The sequence below is a fragment of the Nyctereutes procyonoides genome, unplaced genomic scaffold (assembly GCF_905146905.1).
Source record: "Nyctereutes procyonoides isolate TBG_1078 unplaced genomic scaffold, NYPRO_anot_genome, whole genome shotgun sequence".
NCBI classification, from domain to species: Eukaryota; Metazoa; Chordata; class Mammalia; order Carnivora; family Canidae; genus Nyctereutes; species Nyctereutes procyonoides.
The window spans coordinates 22,671,039-22,688,274 of NW_026575134.1; the positions used below are offsets into that span (position 1 = coordinate 22,671,039).

The window sequence follows — 17,236 nt, forward strand, 5'->3', positions numbered from 1 at the left end:
CCCAGACCTATATGAATCTTTGGCAAGTAATCTGGTTCATTTTATTTTACTAAACTTCTTCTAATCCTCATATCATAAGGGGATTATTATTAATTTTTGTAGTAGTAGTAGCAGTATTATATGTAAGTCAGCTAACTCGAATCCTTCTTGGAACAAGAAATTGCTTCCATTAACATGATTTTAGTGTAGGAATCACAAAGTCTGACAAAGTTGTAAATAATCCAATTAGTTGTCACTTAATTTGTAAATCTGTGGCTTAGATGGGAATGATATAAAGAATTTATAATTTAATCATTAACATAATGAACAAAGTTAGTTACATGTGGTGGAGGTCCCAGACTTAAAATCAGACCAAGGAATCACAAATGTATGCAGGGTTTCGAGATGTGTCATTTCTCAGGACCCTGAGATCCTGACCTGAGCTGAAATCAAAAGTCAGATGCTCAACCAACTGAGCCACCCAGGCGACTCTTAGGTCTATAAATTTTATTAAGTAGATTTGAAAAATTATTTAAATATTTATAAAGAGACTTTTCTAAGGTAAGGCCTCTAAAACTGAAAGACTTTGAATAGACTAAATATGTTTATAAGGATTAAAATTTCAGAAAAGAACCAAATGAGTTGTAAACTTGTAATAAAGAAGTTTATTTTCAATTTAACTGGCTTACTTTTTAAAAAGTGAAGCTAAAAAAAAAGTGAAGCTAATTGCCTTTGTTTTATCAGATCTAAAAATAGAAAAATAAGATATAAATTGAATTAGACGGCTTAGGAAAAATAAGCTTTTAGAAACGTTATAATAATAAACCTATTTCATTTATACAAAGACAAATAAATGTAAATAGCTTTTTTGGTTCACAAAATTCACTGTGGATACTTAAAAATATATAGGAAACAGATAAATAAAATCCAGGTTTCCCACAAAGGAATTCACTTTTAAGCTATACATACATGTAACATAAGAGAAACAGGAGAGAGAGAAGTAAATGTGTTAGAGTAGTAACAACTGATGAATCCAGGTAAATGGTATAAAGACATAAATTGTACTTCTCTTTCCATTTTTCTTTGTATTTGAAAATTTTCCCATTAACAAGTTAAAAAAAAAAAGCTGTACTTGTTGACTTCATCCCACACGCTTGAGTGTACGCTCCCTGAGAGGTAATAAGGGACATAACAGAAAATGAAAAACAATGATGCTTTATCTCTAGACTTAAAATATTATTTGATAGAGAAAAGTTATATCAGAACTCTTAATGAAGCACGCTGTTTGGTAACAGAAGGGAAGAAAAGCAACATAATTTATATCAAAGTCAGTTAATGTTATATTCATCAGAAAGTTATATCTGTATGTGGAGAAGGCGTATTTTGAGATAAATGCATTCAGTGGTCAGTGATATGAATCATTAAATGGGAGGCATCCTGCACTACTTGCACGTAGGTAAAAGAAAGTCATGTTAAATTCATTAAAAGGCCTTGGGGAACATCAACTTTATGGTATAAAAGAATGAGATGACCTAATAAAAGGGTTCAATGACTTCTATACCATCAGAGTGAGGATTTTCCTGAAATGTTTTCCTTGTTAATTATTAAACTTCTTTATTTTCTTCATATAAAATATAAAGGCCATTTTGGAAAATTATTCTAAACAAAACTTATTTTTCTAATATGGACTTGGCTGAATGCTTAACGCATAATGGGTATAAAAACTAGATCTCTTAAAAATCATGACAGTTTTCTATTAAGTTTTTAACATTTGATTTGACTTAATTTCTTAAAATATTTCTAGAACTTTGACATTTGAGAACATTACTATTATGGGAAAATAATTTCATACTGGTTTACAACAATTTCATTGCACTTAACCCATCTGAAACACGGTGTGTCAAAGTTCTACTCCTTTTATCAATTTACAAACTTAACAAGCAAGTACCCCTTCGAGCCACTAGATGGCAACCCTATGATACCAAATAATACTACATCCAAGACAAGTTATCTACACAAAGGAAAAGATGATATATTACCAATTTTACCCAATTTCCCTTTGTGTATTCAGATAAAAGAAAATCGTTTGTGAACAATTCAACTAACACAATATGAACTATATGACTTAAACTTCAAAGAAATCAGACAGGTGCTTAAAAACTCTACGCTGTGTAAACTGAACCAAATGTGTTTCTGTTGGAAATGTTAGATTTTCTTCAGAAGGGAAAGATTCTCCTTTCATAGCTTATTATCGATGTAAAGAACAAAATAAATTCATGGTAATAGATAATAGTTATGCTGGGTAAAAAAATTTCCTAAGAAAAAAAAACTTCAATGAAAAATCATAAAGTAGAACAAGGCTTTAGGCACCAATATTACTTTATAATAATTAAGTGAGCCAAAATATTCAGCATCATTATAATTAATACTATTTACAGCAAATATATAAGGTATATATATGTACCATATTTCAACTGAATACTTTAAAATTATAACTGTTGGATATAATTACGGTAAATTTGTGAATGAATATATTGGTATTTTACAAGTACAAAATATCTGGATAAATCATGTTTTCATGGAATAAGAAGAAAAAGATTTCGTATAAATAAAAAAATAAGTTTTAGAGTTCTAATGATAAAAACAGAATTATCTAAGTTTTCAGTTTTGTATGTCTATGGAGACAGGATATTTAATAAATGTATTAGCTCAGCCATAAATTTAACTGGTATCTCATCTAGTTCAGTATTCTGAATATAATTAACCAATTTGATTTTTACGCCATATATTTACATTTCATTTGTTATAGCACTGAATACTGATGGCAACTGAGGTCATGTTAATTTTAATGGTCAAGTGTGGTTATAATCTAAAAAAAATAGAGCATCTGCAGGGTATTTTGACAGGTGAATGTAACTTACTATTGTCATGCTTAACGTAGGCTCCATGGGCAGACGTAAGAATAGTGGGAATAGTCTCCGTTGGAAATCTGTCATGCTAAGACCCCAGCTTGAAATCTGCTGTTTGCCTGTGGCTAAAGCGTTCAATATCTCATGGTCTTCATTACTGTCAAATCACAGAGACCTACGTGTAATCTCTTGAGCCTGCCTCACCTCCATGTACCTGACCTATCCCCACTTCCTCTATGAAGCCTTCCTTGACTAAATTTTTGTTAGTTTATTGATTCCTACTACCAACATAGCCCCCGGACCTATTTCTATCACCCTTTATGTTAACTGACTGTTTATGTTTGACTTTTTGCCTCACTAGAATGTAGGCCTCTTGATATGTCTAATATATTTTTTTCCTCGATATCTTGCACAGTGTCTGTGCAGAAAGTGCTCAATAAGCATTTGTTGAATCAATGAAGAGCACAATGTATTAGTAAGTGAATATATCTCAAAATTATTTTAGGTGTTTAACTTTAAAAAAGCTATGAAATGCAAAAAAAAAAACTTAGAATAAGATTCTGAGTTTTAAAAAAATGCTTCAGGGGAAAAAAAAGGTTAAAAGTAAGAAAAAACTATTAGGTATTTATTTATTTATTCATTCATTCATTCATTCATTCATTCATTCATGAGAGACCTAGATTGAGAGACACAGGCAGAGGGAGGAGCAGGCTCCATGCAGGGAGCCCAATGTGGGACTCGATCCTGGGACCCCAGGATCACGCCCTGGGCTGAAGGTGGCGCTAAACCGCTGAGCCACCCAGGCTGCCCCTATTAGGCATTTATATGAGTAACAAGAGTTTCTTGAATTTTTCTTCCTTAAAAAGTCAATATTTAAAAGTTTTATTAATTCATGAACACAAGGACTCTATTTTCTTCCAGTATTTGTACCTAATAGTTTCAGCCTCAAAAGACTGTGTCTACACTAAATTGCTCATATGAAAGAAAATAAGGATCATTTCACTCTTTTGCAATATACAAAAACAAATCCACTGTAAATAATGCTTAAATTGCATCACGACAATCGTTTTCTACATAATTCCTTTTTCACAGAACAAACTCTAATTGAAGTTTCATTTGAACATCCTTCACTGCCTTCTTATTTTATGAAACTTACTAATAGCTTTGTCCATGGACTGTATACTAACTGATCGATTTGAGATTTTAGTCACCGTGTCAGAAATACAGATTTCAATTGGTAAGAAAAAAATTCAGTTTCCCATGCTTTTTATCTTTTTAAGTTTTACTCAGGCACTTCTCCTATTTATGTGGTAAATGTCTACACAGCTAAATACTGTGTAATATATTTGCCTCATGGAGAGCACATGGCTAAAGACTGATTTAACTGCTACATCTTATAACTGAGTCATATTAATTTCGGTAGAGAATCATTCTAACATCAGGTGCATTATTTTGTAGAATGACTGTAACATGCATCATTGCAAATAGAAACAAAATACATGTGAGAGGATGAGTCTGGATTAGAATGATCCATGTATTTCAACATCCACATCCCAGTTCACACACTCAGCTTAGGGTTACTAAAAGTAACCAGACGGAACATATCCTTTTATTAGTTATGAAGTCATTGTTTGGACTTTCTTTCCTCCTATCCTTATAATTTTTGTTTGTTTTGAGGAATCCATAAACAAAATATTCAAAGAGGCCCACAGAGACTAGTAGCTATGGTCAGAAGCAACGACAGGTGGGTAACTGGCATTTTGCCAAGTGGGAGTGCGCAACAGAAATGGTAAATGTTCTTAGGGACAGGAACATGGCAAAGGAATAACTTTATTTATTTATTACTTTTTTAAAGGAATAACTTTCAGTATAAATTTCTGTACAATTGGGGTGAATTCAAGAAATAAGGCAATATACCTTGTTTGTTATGTAGAGGTTACAATTATAAAGATGTATGTTTTACCTTCATTTAGATTTTTTCATTTATTTTCTGATACTTATTAAGTCATATTTTGTGCCAGAAGTATTCATTCATAACTGTGTCCTGAATAAAATTAATTTAAAAGGAATATTTAAAAAAATTTTTTGTAATGCTATTAATAACTTGAAATAATTACTTAAATTTCCTATGCATATATTCCAATTTGCTTTCATTCACTCAACACTGACTCTCAATTTGCAGAATATAAAATGAGAAGATATATTCACAAAGGTCTCATTAGTATGAATAAAAGGGCAGGAAGAAAATTTCTGTGGCTACAAATGTTTGTAGATTTATTTGTTAAAAAAAGGTAACAGAACTAACAAAAGTGCAGAAAGAAAATTTCAGTGACTAAAATATCTTATTCCTGGCTATTTGTTGAAATAAAATATAGTTAAGTCTTTAGCTGGAGAAGTATCCTAAAAATAACCTAACAACAAAGCTAACACTTCCAAAGTAAAGAAAAAGTGCGTGACAAATTAGAGCGGTTTTCCCCCAAATGCTGATAACATGCATATCAGCGTACCATAGTCATGGCACATACAATAAATATTAAATTACACCTGGAACTACAAATCTGGGCCAGAATGAAATGTTAAAAAAAAAAAGGGCAATAGAACTGAGAGGGCAAAATATAAGAAAAATACTGCAGTTGCCGAAGGTGTTATAAATTTATTAAGAATATTACAATATTATATCCAACAGAGGTGATGAAAAAAAGTCAGCCAATATTTTTCTTCCTGGCCAAAATGATATATGACATAAAGAACATATTTTCTGGGGCCCCTGGGTGACTCAGTCAGACAAGTGTCCACTTCTTGATTTCAGTTCAGGTCATGATGTCAGAGTCCTGAGATTGAGCACTGTGTTGGGCTCCCTACTGGCCATGGAATCTGCTTGAGATTCTCTCTTTCTCTCTCCCTCTGCTCACCACCTCCTCTCTCCCTCTTTTAAATATATATATTTATATTTCCTGAATTTTTATTTGGTCAGTCACCAAACCCAATAGTTCAGTAGCAAAATAAATACTGTCTTCGGATGAAATAAAAGGTATAGGCAACTAATACAGCAATTTATTTTACTAAATAATTCACTGTTTCAACAAAGTGCTTTTAAAATCAGGTGTGGGGAACCTGGGCAGCTCAGTCAGTTAAGCATCTGCCCTTGGCTCAGGCCATGATCTCAGAGTCCTGGAATTGAGCCCTGATTGGGCTCTCTACTGAGCAGGACTCTGCTTCTCCCTCTGCCCCTCCTCCGTCATGCTATCTTTGTCTCTCAAATAAATGAAAAAAAATCTTAAAAAAGGACAGGTTGTAATGTCTTATATTCTCCAGACATTTACTTAAGACCATTTTTTTAAAGAACAAATTAGTAATCATAGTAGGGGAAAATGTGGCTAAACATGTAGAAATATTGCACCTGTGGTATGAATTTATATGCCACCAAGATAAATTATGTTAAAACCAAATGGTCTTTGGAGAGCAACCATAATCAACATATGATTTCAATTCATTTCAATTGATTTCTGAACATTCAGAACATAGCTAAACAACGAGGCTGTTTTACTCCTTAAATTCTGTTTCACATGGAATCATTGCAAGATACTAAAAGTTCCTTCCTAAATTAGATGATAAATTTAATTAAAACATGTTTGTTAACTTCTCTTTTACCTCGCAAATAATCTTTCTTTACTCAGTTTTTTGGTGAGCTCTTAGTTCACGTGATCTTCAGCCAACTGAATTTAAGTTATCTGAAATGAAAACTGTATCTAAAGTTAAGAAATAATAAGACCTTCTTTGATTTGCCAGCACATTTTTTTCTTTGTGGGCCTTGTTAGCTTTATGAGGATTGTTACAAATTCCAGTTTCTTATCATGAAAGCGCATGTCAAGGTGAATAGGCATCAGACAGTAAGCACGACCCACATTTAACAAAGAAACAAAGAAGGATCGTGGTCTCAAGATGGTCATCATTTTGCTGGAGTCTTGTCCTAACCCATCAACAGAGAACACGTGTGGTCATAAAATACCATATTAACGCATTCTTTCCCTGTCAGAGTGAGCTACGCCGAGCTTGCCAAATTCCAACTCAGGTAGCTCCGTTTTTCCAGCCAATATTCCTGCTGTTTTTTCAACTGGGTGAATTATTCCGACTTCCTCTCTTTTTGAGTTGCTGGCTCACATAGGTTATCGGGTTTCCATCTCAGTGGCTGCTGCCTATCTACAGCGAGTGAATGATCTTTCAAAGGTACTTTGGGATGAAAGCTAGTGGATAAATATGAAGAATTATATTTTTATTTCTTCTCTTTGGAGGGATTAGTCCTATAACTTTTGTGTTTAGTTTGGAGGGCTCTTATGATTTGATTTCTCTTCTGAATAAGCGAAACAGCCACCCAGATGGCAAGCACTTCACATTTCAGCACAGTGTAATTTGATTTGGAAGTTCAATGAAACCCACTTGGAAATGTCCCTCCAGTAATATTTCCCCTCTTAAAAAATTCAGTTTTAAGTTCCTGGTTTCATGCATAAATAAGCTCCAGGGAGGCTTAGTGCTGAGTGGCAGGGTGACTAAAGAAATTGTTTTAAACCATTTAAGTGAAATGTTAAAAATAAATGGTGTGCTAATCTTCTTAGGATTTCACTATAGAAGTAGTGTTTATGCTGTAATTTCCTACTTTCAATATCATTTATAATATTCTTATGAATAATATACCAAAATTTGTTTTGTGTTTGTTTATGAATACTGAGTCTATTCAGTGAATATTTTTACAGGAGGCCTATTCTGTGCAAGATGTATGGTAAAAGAAATGATAAGAAAATCTCTTCCGAATATGTTAAAATTTTAAACCTATGAAGTTACCTCCAAATGCACTAAAGGCATTAGAAAAAAAAAAGTCTATTAAATGCATGTATTTTAATGCACACACTGCCATTTCTAACGTTTATGGATCTGGCATTCACTGAAAGTGTCACTCCCAAGATTTTGATTCCTATTAAAGTTAAGCTTAGGTAACCTTATTTTCATATTTAAAGTCTCTCTTCATCATATTCTGTTTATACACACACACACACACACACACAGGTTAGCAGAGGAATGCTAGCTATCTTAAAATACTACTTTTCTTGAAAATATTATATTCTTTAAAAATATTACCTCTCTTTATTCAAGCTCTGGAAGACCTTAATTACTTCCTATATGAAATCTCATCTTAGAGCCTTTGAAAATTATGGGGCTGAAGCAAATCAATCTTTCCCTATTAATTAGAGCTAACATAAGATCTTTGCTCCACAAATAGACAGTTGACCTCTGAGGAACATGGAAGTTGGGAGCGCTGACCTGTACAGTTGAAAATTTGCATATAACTTATGACTCTCCAAAAACTTAACTACTAACTGACCAGAGACTGACGGATAACACACAATAATTGGTTAACACATAGTTTGTATGTTACATGTGTTATCTTCTGTTTTCTTAAACTACAGAAGATATGTTGTTAAGAAAATCATAAGGAAGAGAAAATACATTAACAGTACTGCACTGTATTTATTAAAAAAAAATCTGTACCCATGAAGTTGAAACCTGTGCTGTTCAAAGGTCAACTGCACATATAAAAGAAGCTTTACTTTCTTGGACCTAAGTATGATGACTGGGATGGGGAAATAAAAAGAGTGGGATGCAAGGCCCCTCAAAATCAACTGTCTGGATAAATTCAGAGGCTATAGAGTTTCTAGAATACACAAGAATATCTGTATCAACTCAAAATCAAGCATATGGTATTCTGATTACTCATCAGTGGGAAGTTTTAAGTGTTAACCCTTCATTTAAGATAGGAAATCCCTGCATGCTGTTTCACACTTTCCCATCTTCTGCAAACAGCATGACCTCGTATTAGCATATAACTCTAAGTATTGCAAATTTACTAACAGAAATTCATACATCTGTACCATCCCTATATCAGAACCTCGTAACACTGAGAAAAAAGGATTCCTTTTTTTTTGTTTTTTATTTTTTATTTTTTTTGAAAAAAGGATTCCTAATAGCACCTCGTTGGATGTCAGGGAGAGCTCTCTTCAGGTTTTTTTTTTTTTTTTTTTTTTTTCTCTTCAGGTTTATGTTTGGGAACTCCCCCATCTCCACCATCACAGTGCTGGAGTACTTTGACAAAGGTGCCATTTTTGAGTCCCAAAGAATATAAAAGAGCAAGAAAAATAATTTCATTTTGTTTTAAGTGATGTAGTCAGGTACCTCATCTAATTAAATGGTATCATATGGAAATCGGGACCAGACATAGCAGCTTATTCTACTATTTAAATGTGGACATTTAGTGGAAGTTTGAACTGGTCAACCTCTATAGTTAACATTCTAGGTAAACAGGAATTTAGATAAATAACTTTAAAGCTCTCAATTGAGATGACTTTCTGATGAATTCTACTGCTATAAAGAAAGCCACCAAGAAGAGAATATTTAAAGTTCCCCTAAAGTCAGAGAGCAATTAAAACAAAAGGAACTAACATATATTACAATAGTTCAGCCTCTCTGGCCAGGTTTTATAAAGTATGCCCATAGCTCCATTTTTTGAACAATAAATGGCACTATACGACATGTTTTATACCAGTTATTAAGCAACAATTTGTGTTTTGACACACATATGTCAAGTATAGTTGCACTTATTTTAGACTCAAATTGGCTCAGCTTAGCATGGCTTAAAATTTTTTATGATTTATTTATCAGCACCAATAAATACATAAGACTCATCAACACATACCAAGAAACACTAAGAGAACCAAAGTTTCAAAATCAATATGATGGCCAGCTAATGTCTGTGGCAAAAATAATTACCAATTAAGGTAGATATGAAGGAGGAGCTGGGATCAAAAGGACATCTGCCTCTTCCTCTTTCAGACCTGTGCAATTCCAGATGAAACAGAGGATCCTTGAAAAATAAAACAGAAAGGCCATTATGTATTTACTGACTTTAATAAGAATCTAACTGCTCAGATGAAACATATAAAAACCCTGGTATTTTGCAAAATAGGTACTGTAAATAGGGCACCATTGAGTATGATCAAGTTATTTAGGACCATAAATAGGGTTTTATAAATTACATATATGGGTTTTCAGGCCCATATAGGTTTTCTCACTCCCCTCAGAAAGTATGCAGGTGAGGACATGGAAGATGTTAGCAATTTTTATCACTCGAGCAGACAGTATTACTTATTCTGAAATGTGTCTGGTAAATATTCCAAAGGAACAAAAACATGCTTAAGAAAAATAGTTACCAAAAGGGAAGGAAGTTCAGTGATAAATACAGAAATGGGCTGCTATTCCATAAAGGCCACTACTGATTTGTTTTTGAAGGGTCTGCAAAAAGAAACTGATAAAATTTTCAAACAATTTGGATTATTTATTTCCAATCATTTTTATTCTTCATCACATATTCTTTTTATAGACATTTAATTTTAATAATTTAGAAAATGATGGCTGCATAACTTATTACTGGAATATAGACATATAAAAATAAGTGTCACATCATGAGCAATATTTCAGACTTGCGTCAGGTGAGAGCTTGAAAATAAGTATTCCTATGAAAAACTACCACTTAATTGGTTCCTATTGTGAGCGCATAACCACAGAAATTTTCTCTGAATATACTCAGATTTCAAAATTGTCACTAATACACTTTTATGATTATTAAGTGTGCTATAAATGGTTTGGGTAAAAGAAAGTAATTTGGAAAAGTGACAATAACAATACTGAAAATTTTGTGAGAAGAAAACTAGTCTGCAGCAGAATATTGCTGACACTGCCCACTGGCGTCTATGAACAGCCCTGCCCACCTGTGAACCATGATCCTAAAAACAATATGCAAGTCCTGAGTAACCTCTGAGAGGTTGAATTTGACTCAATCTTGAATTTGACTTTCTTAGCCACCCTCCTAACTCACGTTATCTGTCTGTCTTTATCTTGCCATTCTTATTTGACACACTTTTCTTTCTGTCTCTGATCTTCTAAAATCACCCTTCTGGTCCTGCCGTTCCAAAACCTTCCCAGTAAATGAAGAGTTCATCTGGCCCCTATACCCTCCAGATCTTATCCTTGGAATTAAACCACAGCCTAGAGAACAAATGTAGGCTCCCAACACAGATGTAGCTAAAAGACATAGAACTTTTTTTAAGCTCCTTTTTGTTTTCCTATTTATACACTTCACACAAATAAGTAGAGAGTAGGAATACCAATGAATAATTTGAGACATTTTTGTGTTCACTCCTCAGAGATAACAAATTTGCAATGACATGAGAAAAAAAAATTTGTGCAAATGAGACAGAATGGCTGGTCTGCCCAGCTAACCTAACACTTGTGCTGAAAGGTTTGCATCTAAATTTGCAAAAGGGACCCACAGCATTATGGGAAGAAGAAAGTGATCAAGTGTGTGACTGTAATATATGTTTGACCCTTTAGTCGCTATCGCTTTTGTAGATTATTGGAAAAAAGTAGGTAGGACATACATTTTATATTTGTTCAAATGCAGTCAAATGTCCAAATAAAAAAGCTGTTAAAGAGGTATACTGAACCGCTTTCTTAAATCAAAACTTCCTACAACTTCAAAATTCTGATACTCAGCTTTTCATCACTAATGACAGATGAAGGTGATTTACCCAATGGGTAAAATTAGATACCTTCAACACTAAAATTGAAACTGCAAACAAAAACATGATGCTTATTTATTCAAGTCAGTGCACTATATTAATAAATTTAAAATGTCAAGTGGGTGAAACAGAAAATGCAAACTAAGAATTCTAAGGTCAAGAGCATCTTAGACTTTGAAGGACTGTAGTTAGATGAAGAGAATGAAGTCACAACGTCTGAGAAAAGGCACAGGTTTTCCTAAGTAGAAATCACGATCTATGCTCCTGAGGCTGTCGTTGACCAGGGAATTTCAGCACAGGTCAGACTTTTCAATTTTCTGACATATCAGTGTCTTCAGCTCTCAAGAGAAGTTGATTGAATCAGCAGAAATAAACCTATATTAAAAAGACACCTATAACCCAAACATCTTGAAAACAATTAATCAGAACCTAGAATCACATGCAATTTTTAGGTTATGTACGAGGCACGATTCTGTTCAACATGTATTGAACAACTAGCTGAGTCTGTAAAAGGTCATCCTCTTTTACAAAACCTCAGATTTAAACCTGAGGATAAATGAGTGTCGGATATTCAAACATTCTCAGAGATCTATGCCTCCTGAGCATACTAATGTATGCTCACATGTATCTTGACTGAAAATTTCCACTTTTATGCAGAAGATTTCAACTCTCTCATTTAGTTGATTAATGGTGAAAGCTACCTCAATGTGTAATCATTTTAAAACAATAAAATAGTTCAATTAAAATTTTTTGCCTGTTTTTTTACATCACTACTAAAAACCCATATTTTTCAATAAAGGACATTGAACATTTTAATTAAAAAAATGCATGTGTTCTTCAGTTTCTACTTGTTTAGCCCAATGCTGAATAAAAAGAAAAAAAGAGAGAAACTATTGGAACACCCTTGCTTTAGACAAGTGCCATTATCTTTATGCACAAAGAGAAGGTTCCCATCTTCAGAGGACACAGTCATTGCATCCATACATAGCACGTGGCTACTACTCTAGGACTCAAATAATACAAAAATGAAGACAACGGCAAACTGGATTGTACAGTGTGATACTTACATTTGAAAACTACAAGACTGTGTATTTTGAAGCATATGATACCTATAACACAATAATGAAGAGGTGCTTTGGACACCTGAAAGTCTGAGTGCCAGCCGTTGTGAACCACTCGCAGGCTTCCTTCCGGGTGTCTCTTACCTGGGCTTATCGGTGTGTTCGGGATAATAATGCCCAATTAATACTAAGAATTCAGGGATCCCTGGGTGGCACAGTGGTTTGGCGCCTGCCTTTGGCCCAGGGCGCGATCCTGGAGACCCGGGATCGAATCCCATGTCGGGCTCCCGGTGCATGGAGCCTGCTTCTCCCTCTGCCTATGTCTCTGCCTCTCTCTCTAGCTCTCTCTGTGTGACTATCGTAAATAAATAAAAATTAAAAAAAAATACTAAGAATTCAGAAGGGACTCTAGCACCCCCAGGAATCCTGATCTGACCTCTTTGCCTGCCCTAGAATCTCCTCCTTTCCCTTTTTGTGTCCTATCAAGCGTCATACGAATCCTTCTTTTATGTCATGCACTTTTCTGTGTTACAACTGCCTGTTTGATTCCTTCCTTCTCGATTGTAGTATTTTTTGGGGGAAACTGCCCATGTGATGTTAATCTCTGATCCCCTCTATCAAATAAACTACCTGGCACATAATAAATGCACAACTCTTCACAATGTTTGCAAAAATACCACCTTTCTAGAAACAGATTTTTTTTTTCGTTTTGCCTTTGCTTATTTTCTTTTGTATCTGGAACTCACAGACTGCTGTAGACAGGTGTGTGGAATTGAAACTAGACAGTAAGTACAAATTGCTCCGCTGTGCTACACTGTGCATGCTTCCTGACAGCTGCTCATATAGCAACATCATGATCCTATTTTTTTTTGCTACATTTTGATTGCCATTGGCTTTAGTAAAACTATTACTTGTTAAAACAACTAAAGGAAGAATAGATATGTTATTTCCCCAGCTACTTAATGAGGGTAATATATTTTATATATACTTTTATAATTTATAAAGGATTCTTACAGGATTAATATATTAAGGTTTAGGATAAATATAATTGAATACTCCCTGGCATTTATTAAAAATAAAATCAAATACTGAAGAATGATAGTGGTGTTTGTTTTATCCCCAATGACCTTATTAATGATATGTAATCTGAAGTAATATGGAGGTACAAAATCATTTGTTACTTAAGGCTTCCCTTTCCCACATGTTTAATTTTTTTTAAACGAGTATTCTTTTGATATGGTGATATGGTCATGAAGCTTCAATACTGAGCCGAGAGTAAAGACTGAGTTCTTAATTCTTACCAAACAACTAACTTGACAGCAGTTTTTAATAATTTACCTGATCTTTAATTTCATGATTTTAGAGCGGAGGGTTTCTTTATCTTGTTAAGCTACCTATTTAAGAAAGACACATTGGTTTGATTCATTTTAATTCCTTAGGACTCAATATATTATTTTTGCAACTTCATACAGCAGAGATGTGGATATTGTTGAGAAGGGGTAAAAAGAAAAAAAATATCCTAGACTGGATAATACTGATAATGGAGAACAGGCAAATTCTAAACTTCTATTGCTTTGTTCTGCACAGATCGAGCTGACTTCAAAATTAACTATATATTCAAGAATGAAGTTTCTCACATTATTTTGAGAGTTCATTGTGATCTTAAATGAAGTGTTTAATTTAGTGCACAATCCAATAAAATGCTAAAAAGCGAGTAATATAATTTTCTTGCATGAAGTGAAATTCAGCAACCAAACCAACCAGAAAACTTGAGGCATGATGACATTGTCAATGACCCCAAAGCAATCGCGCTTATGGTTCAAGTACTATGTAATGTTGGTGTTTAACCTTATGGTGAATGTTGGTCAGTACTTACACTGGCTTTCCATTATCTGTGTTTTAACAGCTGGAATTTCTGTCTGAGTAATGTGGCTTACGTTTACAAGTCATCACTAGCATTAGCAGTGCGGGCTACACTTTTTGTCTCCGTGTGGTATTAAGTTTTTCAATAGATTCTCCTGTGCTTGAAGAGAAAGCAGGACTTGCAGATTGCAAATGTGGGCAGATGCCTGTGCTCTTCAGAAAAAAGTTTTAAGAATAAATATTATGTCTTTCCAGGAGAATTTTCCCCTTTGGGCCTTGAGGGGAGTGCACGGAACCCAGAAATACTGTTCTAAGCTATTTTCAATAGGTGTGAGCTACTGCGTATCAGCTGTGAAATGTGAGGCCAAGTAAATCAAATGAGAGTTTCCCATTAATAAGTCAGCTTGGTGAACTATTTTTGCCCTTAGTGTCAATGGTAAATTCTGAAAGATGTCAGAAAAAAACTAGACCATTACAAACACTACAGGACAATGCAATAATCCCTTATTTTATTAACTATTTCTAACAGAGAAAAAATAGTAAAATAAGCAAGGCATGTAAACACATACCCATCAACAATGAAAAATAAAGATGCAGTTTTGATAAGCAAATGTCTATAATAACCATATCATGCACTTTAGTTCTGTACATAACAGTTACCTAATGACCTGCAGCAAATTAACTTTGAAAGTGACTCACTACACAACTTTTCCTTTCTTCTGCCAATCAATAAAAATATGTAATAAAGAATATTTGAAACTGAATAAACTGGTATATTTATATACCCCAAAACTGAATAAACTGGTAGAAAAAAATATAAAATGGGAGTGAAATTGTAAGTAAACATTTAAACATTTTGACACTAATGGCTCTGCATTTTTTTTTACATTTTTAATGTCTAAAAAATTATGTCATACCGTATGATTCTTTAAAATGTAGGCAATACCCTTGCATAGATTGTTTCAACTTCAAAATAAGCTTATGAGGTAAAATAGGGTTCAAGAATATTCACTGACATTAAAATCAAAGGCAGGGCAAGGGCTAGCCAGTCTCAAAGAGGGTCTTCTAGCTTCTGGTTCCACATTTATTTTACATACAATATTATCCATCCTACCTACCATTGTAGATGGAGAGGGGTATATGTTTGTCCTGCTGGGCATGGTTGAGTGTCTTTTATGAGGTAATTAATGTATAATCAAGGTTTAAAAATGTTTATTCAGATTTTTTAAAGAAGAAAATATCATTATTTAGTTATCTATTTATTAAATTCTATGTTCAAATGCTTTATTTCCTTTAACATTATTGGAATAGCTTGCAGATGCCACCAAACATTTTTTAAAAGCATATATAATACACCTAGGGTAAAGTTTTAACTTGATTCTCTTGTGCTGAATTTGTTTTTTTTTTAATATTGTAGATTTTATCATGGATTTTTTAAAATTTTTATTTATTTATGATAGTCACACACACACAGAGAGAGAGAGAGAGAGAGAGAGAGAGAGGCAGAGACACAGGCAGAGGGAGAAGCAGGCTCCATGCACCGGGAGCCCGATGTGGGATTTGATCCTGGGTCTCCAGGATCACGCCCTGGGCCAAAGGCAGGCGCCAAACCGCTGTGCCACCCAGGGATCCCTTGTGCTGAATTTGTAAAGCAATGTTTGCTTAAAGAGATATTTGTAGGCAAAATAATCTTTCCCCTTCTTGTGTTTCCTTTAATTACTACTTCACGATTCCATTCTCCTCGCCCTCATCTTATGCCAATAGTCTTTTAAATTCCACACTATTAGCTCTGTCTACCAGAAATGTATGTCTTGTGTACTAAAAGTACTGGAAACAAATACTCTTCAAACCTTAATTATTATGTAGCCCTGAAGCCTGCTTTTATTAGAAAACAGCGTCTTCTTTGCTGCCTACCTCTTCCTCACCTCCCTTTCAAATAGAATCATGCCACTCTCCCTCCGGTGTTTCCTTGCTGTTATACAGTGTAATCTCCAAAATGGCAGTTCAGGATCCTCACCGCTCTGTCTTAGGCTATCTCCCTCATGACTTCCACCATCCAATCACAACTCCAAAAGCACAAGCTGGTTGACTTTCTTTAAAGATTGTATGCTTGACAATATCCATAGCTCTTCCATACAGTTTCCCTTTGGGAAAAGGGAATTCAATCCTTCCTTTTCTTTACAACATAAACCCTATGTAATGAGGAAACGATGCTGAAAAATGACTTTGCTGATATTCCGGGAGACTTCTCCAAGCAAAACTTCTCCCATAGGCTGTGCTACATGTCTCCTGTAACGTTATTTCCATTGCATCGTGGGTACGTATATATGGGTAATTCAACAAACATTTAAGAAGCCTACTACATTCCAAGCATTCAATCAATACTGAATTTAGGAAACAAGGTGTATTCTGCTCCTTTTAAACCCCATAAAAATTAAGCTAAGCATCCTTTCTAATTGTAAATTTAACAAATAGCAGAGCCAAGGTGAACATGTGACTACAACTAATATGCTAATTTTTATGAGACAATATATTAACTCTACTTCAATGGCAAAAATAAAGTCTCTGATGTTATTTTATAAACTACTAGGAACCAGAGAGAGGAGGAGAATGAAAATAGGAATAGGAATGAAAATTCAGGGATCCCTGGTGGCTCAGCAGTTGAGGTGTCTGCCTTCAGCCGAGGTTGTGATCTGGAGGCCCGGGATTGAGTCTCACATCAGGCTCCCCGCATGGAGCCTGCTTGTTCCTCTGCCTGTGTCTCTGCCTCTCTGTGTTTCTCAGGAATAAATAAATA

The 17,236-nt window shown here is 34.4% G+C and overlaps 1 protein-coding gene across 1 annotated transcript in view; it reads right to left on the reverse strand.

The window, feature by feature from the left end:
* Positions 1–17,236, reverse strand: part of SEMA3E (semaphorin 3E) — a 234,984-nt gene that overhangs the window by 39,533 nt on the left and 178,215 nt on the right. Inside the window, exon 5 of the mRNA XM_055300904.1 lies at positions 9,708–9,801. Within this exon, the coding sequence (XP_055156879.1) occupies positions 9,708–9,801 (94 nt within the window). The remainder of the gene's footprint in view (positions 1–9,707; positions 9,802–17,236) is intronic.